At 57.9% G+C, this 7,437-nt stretch overlaps 1 protein-coding gene across 1 annotated transcript in view; it reads right to left on the minus strand.

Annotated features, from left to right (window-relative positions):
• LOC102473552 (tankyrase-1) overlaps positions 1 to 7,437 on the minus strand; it is a gene marked incomplete at its 5' end in the record, with an annotated part of 104,330 nt that overhangs the window by 10,404 nt on the left and 86,489 nt on the right. Inside the window, 3 exon segments of the mRNA XM_027767758.1 lie at positions 12 to 115; positions 4,095 to 4,177; positions 4,701 to 4,938. Coding sequence (XP_027623559.1) covers positions 12 to 115; positions 4,095 to 4,177; positions 4,701 to 4,938 — 425 coding nt within the window.

Raw genomic sequence — 7,437 nt, forward strand, 5'->3', positions numbered from 1 at the left:
GCCCGCCGCGTAGCCGCTCCACAGCTTTGATCAGCTTGTGGCGGTGCCCGTAGGCGTTGATCCCGATCTCCTTGAGCTCCTCATGGCCCATGTCGGCCAGCACGTCCAGTGTGATCTAGGGGGACATGCAGCCGTCAGCTGTTCTTTCCCTGGAGGCGAGGGCTCACAGCTGTCACCCAGCCTTACAGCTGAGACTGCAAGTCACCCCATGTCCCATGCCTGGCCTTTAGACAGGGTCTCCTCACGGCACCCGTGACCCCCTCTGCCTCGGGCCCCCCAGGCTCCCAGCATCCCCGCCTGCAGAGTGAAGCGTTCACGCAGTGCTCCCCACGATGGGGCCTGAGAATCTCTGGGCTTCTCAGAGGACAGCAGCTGTCCCATCTGTTCAGTGCTGTGGTTGCCTTCAAATTAAGGAGGTGTTTTTGTTTCCTTTCTAAGCATGAACCTACACTCTTCTTAAAGTTGTTTTGATTTCGACAGCTTCTTTGCCTGCTCGGAATACTCCTTAATTTGCTTTTAGAAAGCAGAGGGTGAAAGGGAGACACGCGAGGTGGAGATCCAAGATGTCTCTGCCCCGTCTCTTCTCCGTGACTCATTCCAGGGGCACGAGGCCAGCAACTTAAAAATGGGGAAACAGCAGACCCCATACCCAGGAGGAGGCAGGAGGGATGGAGTGGGAGGGAGTGCTTAGCAGAGACTGTGGTGACTGGTGAGCGTTCTGGGACGGCAGTCGTGGGTGGAGGTGCGGATGCGACGAGGGCACAGCACAGGGCTCCAGCGGGGCGGACTCTCCTACAGAGGTGTGTGCTCTTCCAGTTTGGACGAAAAAACGTCAGAAGGCCTCACAACCTCTCAGATGCAACAATCCCTGCTGCTGACAAGCACTGCACTCCTCCTACAAAACGGCGGTTTCCCCTTCGGTGGTTTGCCTGTTGGTGCCATTGCCGGTCCTGCGGCTGCACTTCTGCCCAGCGGCAACGCTCCGGACACGCAGGCCCATGTGGAGGCCGCTGCCTGGGGCTGAGCCTGCACGTCCAGAGCCCAGAGGCAGCAACCCTGAGGAGCGCAGGGGCCACGCCCTGGCTAGACTTTGGCGTGCTGTCCTCTTGTCATCACTGTTCCCCACTCAGATGAGATGTCCTGATCCACCCCGAAGAACTGTGCACCTGCACACTCCACGGGACACCTGACCACGGACGAGACAGGGTGTCACAGAGCACGAGCACATGCTGCTCTCTGCAGAGGTCACAGGGCTGCCTTGACCCTGAGTGCCCACGGAAGAGCTGGCCGTCCACCGCAGACGGGAGACCCCTCCTGCAGAGCCTCTGAATAGTGGCATTTCTGGAGCACACAGCTTTGGACAGAATTATCCACGAAATAACAGGAGCCTATGAGCAGCCCGTGGCGTGGTGGTAGAGGCAGCTAGATCTCACTTGACCGACTTGTGGCTGGAGAAACACGCCAGACATGTGTGTGCATGCCCCAAATCCCAGAGTGAGGGAGAAATGGAGAAGGGACTGTGGCTGTCTCCCATGGGCGTGCTTTCTCTCTCGTTCTGCTTTGCTCTGGTGAACACCTGCACACTCAGGCAAAATAACAAATAATGTAACCAACCAAAAAATAACAGAAGCCTTTCCATGTTAGCCACATGAGAGAACCCTGGGTTTTCGTCCTAAATACCCTGAACCTAGAACCGGTTGCTCTGCGCTGGCCCAGCACCAGGAGGCCTGGAATCGGGAATTAGGTGGCAGCACTGCTCATCGGCAGCTAGGGAGGCGCGTGCAGGGGCTGGGCGGAGGAGCCACCAGGGGGCCCTGCACCCGCACACAGCGCACCCTGGAGGAGGCCTGAGGCATGCGGGGATGCCTGGATGCAGCGACGGATGCCACGAGCCATGGAGGCTGCACCCACCAAGGTCCGAAGAAGAAGGGCGACCCTCCCGGGGCCTCTGCAGGCGTGAGGCCCTGCTGACAATGATTTCAATTTCCAGTTGCCAGAAGCCACGAGGAGACAAAGTTCCCTCAGCCACCTGGCAGAGGAACTTGGTTCTGGCCCACGGTCTGAACACAGACGCACACTAGAGGCTGTATTCCGTGTGATGGGGTGAGTGCCACCTACAACCGCTGGCCACCGCAGGGCAGGCCTCCCACGGCTCCAGCTACAAGCAGCCTGCAGTCTCTGCTGCAGGCGGGAACGAGTTGTCTCTGGCTGCGGCTGCCCGGCTGGGAACAAGCGAACTCATGCCTGGAGAGCAACCTGGCGATCTCTGAGCACCGGCTCATTCTAAGATGCTACATGTATAAGCAACCATCAACTCAACTCAGGGACACACTTCCACAGGATTTAAAGTCGGACAAAGGAGGGAGGCTCACGATTCCGTATGGACAACACAGCTGTCGGATGGTACTCAGTCACACACGCCCCGCAGCAGTGACCTGCATGCGGGTCTCCCGGACCTTAGGGACCTGTTTACTTAAGTCACGGCCACGTCTGGCACCACGGGGCAGCAGAAACCTCACATGGGGCAGGTACCCTTATCTAAGTGCTGCTTCCCTTTCCAATTTAATAGGCAATTACTTCACGAAGATTTTGCTAAATTAGCTAATATAAGAATTTCTCACTGGGTTTAAGTCAAAACCAGTCATGTTCTGAAAGAATTTTTTTTTCTTGGTAGAGGCTTTTTGCTTTAGGGCTCATGCACTTTCCAAAGAGAGAGAGAGAGAGAAAAAAAAAAAACAGAGAGAGAGAGAAAGTGAGAAGACACCCTCTAGGGGGGATGGTCATGTCACAATCCCTTCCCCTCCACTTTCCTGCGAGGATCTCGGGCACACATGCACATGCACCTGGCATGAGTTTCAAGCCACTGGTTCTAGGACTTGAAAGACAGGTTATGTGGGAGTCCAGAGACATAAGCACTATACCATCTGCTGGCCCCACACCAAGAGCATCTTTAAAACACCCTCTGAGTGTTTCCTGGCCTGAGGTTTTCTTGTACATGTGATTGGCGGAACTTGAGGGACCGTGATACGTCTCTGTCCTGCGTATTGGCTGCTCTGCCGTACTGGCTGGTGTGCTCCATGTTCCCCATAGAGCCCTCGGAGACACGTACACGCAGAGCTCTGTCCATGGAAGCTTCCTCCTGTCAGCCCTCTCCATCATGGCTTCTCCTCTGTGAGATGGCTTCATCTCGATGTTTTCTGGCTGGCCGTGTGGGACTCGCACCTGGGCCCTGCCCTCCACACATTCCCGCACTGTCAGGCTTTGGGGCCGGCTGACGTTGCTGGAGCTCGGGCAGGACCACGCAGGGAACCACCCGGCCTGGGGTGGGGCTCTGCCACAACAGCCGTGCGAGCCGCACATCTGACAAAGGAACACCACTGTCTTGCTAGTGTGGGGAGAAGCCCAGAACACTGGGCTCCCTTGGCTTCTATAGACTTTTTTTTTTTTAAAGAGATTTTTGCTATAAGGCATGTGTGCTTGCCAGAGAGAGAGGGAGAGAGAGACAGAAAGTGAGAAATCATCCCCTGGGGGGAATGGCCACACTGCAATTCCTTCTCCTCTCAAGACTTTGGGCCCGCATGCACATGCACCCTGCATGAGTTTTAGCCCTCAAACCATGGACAACTATGTGGGAGTCCTGCTTCATAACAATTACTCCGTTTGCTGGTCCCTAAAATGTTGCGGGTTTTAAAGCAGTAGGGGCAAGGCCTCTGGGGGCATGGCGTCCACCAGCAGGGCTCTGATGTCATCGGCCTGAACATGGTCATTTTACAAGCACGAAAATGCTACATTTAAACTGTGAAGTTTCTCAGTCAGGACCAAATGCCTGGTGACTCTCTGAGAAGCAAAAGAAGCAGTGGTGGCAATTAATAGTTTTTTTTTTGTTTGTTTTCTTTTTAAGAATTAGTTATTTAATACCATTTGCTATTATTATTTTTTAAATTTGAGAGGAGAGAGAGAGGGAGAGAAAGGGAAAGGGAAAGCGAGACAACGAGCTGCCAGGTCCAGGACTTGAACCACGGTCAGCCATGTGGGAGTCCGTGCCACCTGCTGGCCCCACCACTCACTATGACACCCAGGCACACCAAGCTCACCTGCTCCGTCTCAAAGATGTCCCGCAGGTGCTCGAGGCCGAGGCTTTTAAGGAACTGGCTGATGTTCATGTCGAGACCCGCAACTGCAACAGAGACACCTGAGTCCCCAGGGGCTCTGTGCAGCCTAAGGGAGTTTTGCGCCTGTTTAAGCCATGGCGCTGACACCGCGTTGGGCAGGTGCTTTTACGTGGCGTAACACCACCAGGCTCCATAAACTGAACCAGACTCTTCAACCCTCCTCTGCTTTGGCTGCGAAGAGCAGTGCGCTGGAGAGAACTAAGCAGCTGTGCCTCGACTCGCCCCGACCCTGCAGCAGGGCAGAGCCAGCACACATGATGCGTGCCTATGCCAGCGAGTGCAGACGGCTGTCGCTGGCTGGGCCTCACCTAGCGGGGCGCTAAGGTTACGATGCCCTGCCTTACAGTGCTGCAGGGCTGAGGGCAGCCTAGGCAGGCGTCCAGTGAGATAAAGAGCCCAACGTGCCGGCCAGTGACCAGTTCTCACCTCACTGACCCTCCACTGCTACGAGTACAGTCTGGCAGGTCAGGGGAGGCTGTGGCTGAGCGAGGGAAGCCGCGTCACTAAGAGGGTGCCCGGGATACTCACCCTCACCGTCCTTCCTCTCGGCCCCGGCGGCGCCGTCCCCAGCGTTGGAGGCCCCTCCCACTGCCAGCTCTGCCAGGGGGCCCGCGAGGTTGTCGATGCTGCTGGCCGCGGACAGGCAGGAGGGGGTGGACGCTGGCGAGATCAGAGCGGCGCTCACCACAGTGGCCTGAGGTTTGAAACAGGTGGGCAAGGCCTCCGGGGGCATGGCGTCCACCAGCAGGGCTCTGATGTCATCGGCCTGAATATGGTCATTAAAAAAACAAGCACAACGGGACCAGCAATTAGTGTAATGGCTATGTCGCGGGACTCCCATGTAGCTAACTACGGTTCGAGTCCCGGACCCAGTGGCTTAAACTCGCACCAGGTGCGTGTGCGTGCGTGCCCAGGATACTGAGAGGAGAATGGAGGAGAAGGGATTGCAGTGTGGCCATCCCCCGGGGGGTGATTTCTCACTTTCTGTCTCTGTCCCTCTGGAGAGCACACACGCCCTATAGCCAAACAAACAAACACACACAAACAAAAACAAGCATGAAAGTGCTGCACTTAAATCAGGAAGCTGCTTGCTGAGGCCACAATGCTCGCGGCTCTCCGTGACCCTCCTCAGCCCTTCTGCCCCACCCGCCCCACCCGCCTTCACCCTGGCCGCGGCCCGGCTCCACAGCAGTGCTGCACAACCTGGAAAGCCCTGCTTTCACTCCCAGCCGAGGCACTGCAGAGTGCTGGAAACTCCGCACACACTGCGGCCGCTCGCCCCTAGGCGACGACACCTGCGCACACAGACAGCCTCACGTGTAAAACTAACGCCTGGTGCAATGCCAACGGCCGACGCCCTGACCTGGCCAGCGTCGTGAAGCCACCTTCCGTGAGCACCAGGGCACCTGCAGTCAGACCTGTGGGAGACGGCTGACCACGGCAGACCAGACCACCCACCTCCTTCCCACCGAGGGGCACTGCCCTCCGCCTGTTCCTGTGAGCCTCTCGGCCAGTGGGATGTGGGCAGTGGCTGTTGGGAGACGGGGCCGGGCTGGCTGGGCATGGCTTCATCTGCTCCGCTCTCGGAAGCTGTGGTCCTGCTGTGAAGCAGCTGGGCCTGACCACGGGTAAAGGACTACCAGATGGACAGAGGCCCTGCAGGGTGGGGCCACCTCGGACACACTGGCCTCCACTGAGCTCTGGCTGCAGGAGGCTGTGCCAGCAGCAGGCCACCTCGCTGAGCCATGACAAACGGTCATTGGCCCAGCCCTCACCAGGCCTGCTCTCACTGTGTAGTAGGAGGTAGTGACACCGGGAGGGGCTGCCTACGTAAACCCCAGTGACATGTGGTACGGCTGGAGAACTGACAGTAGCATAGGGCTGGGGATGGTCGCAACTGCTGCCAAAGGCAATGGACGTTGCCGGTGCTGGGAGCAGAAGCCTGGCAGCACCGGCAGGAGCACGTGGAGGAACTGGGCCGGGAAGCCGTGGGACCAGCTGAGGGGATTGCTAAGAACGCCAACTGCTAAGGACTGGGCTCTTCTCCGTCCGTGATAAAACACAGGGAGAGAAGAGTGAATGAAGAAGGAATGTCCACCCAGCTTCCTAGGCTGGAGACAAAACTACCCCTCATTGTGTCTCTTCGGCAGGAGTTTCTCAAAGCAGGAAATAGCCTCAGGCTGCCCAGATGCTGCCAACGAAACACGGCCGCAGAGTGAGGTCAGGGAGAGGCAGAGAGCGACTGTCGTGGTCTTGCACGACCCTGCTGGGGGAGCCCACGAGCTCTCGGCTCCAAGGAAGAGCTTCTGAGACCGCAGGGCCTGCCCTGCACCTGCTCAGAAGACTGTCCTGAGAGGTCTTGGTGTGTGCTGATGGAGGGGGGTGAGGGGTGGGGGGGGCCAGCAGTTGAGAATCCCGACACCTGGAGGAGCCCTGTGTGGACTGGGGCGGGGGTGGGGGGGAGCAGGCAGATCCATGGAAAACGGCTCAGGGTCCCCACATTTCCAGGAGCAGGAGCAGGCTGGAAGCTGTCCAGCTGTAAATGTGGCAACTTCTTACAGAAAGAGGGTGAGTCAGATGGCACAGCTGGGGGCTCCAGAAAAATCAAACCCCAGAGCAGAAGTGGCGGATCCAGCAGCAGCTCCACCTCCAGAGCTGTGACCCTGGCAGCAGGGGTCTGCTGGGGCTTGGGCCTGCTGCCCCAAGGGTCCGAGCACAGTGGACATGGGGTCGCCACGGGAGGCACCAGGTTAGGGAGGCCACAAAGCCCTGGCTGCTCCCTTCAGAGAGGGCAGGGCTACCTCTCTCTCCTGACTTCAACCTGCTTGCAAAATGGGGTGTGCTGGACAGAGGCACCTCGATCGCAGGCTCATCCAGCAGAACAGAGCCCCCACTCAAGCCCTCAGGGCACGCGCTCATCAGGGAGTCCTGCAGGCCTCACTGGGAGGCACCCTGAGAGCAGAGGGAGGCCGGTCTCCAGCCCTTGCGTGAGCGTGAGCAAGGCGACCTTGCTCTCCTGGCCTGCACTGGGGCCAGTGGGTGTGCAGGTGCCACGATGGCGCCCGATGCGCAGGCTGGTATGGGAGCTGCCGAGTGCGCTGAGACGGTTCGCTATGTAGCAACAGATCGAGACTGAGTGAAACTCGGAAATGCGCCTAGCTTAAAACAACAGAAACCACCATGACTGTAAGTGACTCCCCGATGTCCAGGAAGTTTAGGGAAGACGACCCAGGTTTTGATTCTGCAGTTAAATATCATCTCAGCA

This window comes from Tupaia chinensis, unplaced genomic scaffold (assembly GCF_000334495.1).
Source record: "Tupaia chinensis unplaced genomic scaffold, TupChi_1.0 Scaffold144602_1, whole genome shotgun sequence".
In the NCBI taxonomy this organism is placed as follows: Eukaryota; Metazoa; Chordata; class Mammalia; order Scandentia; family Tupaiidae; genus Tupaia; species Tupaia belangeri.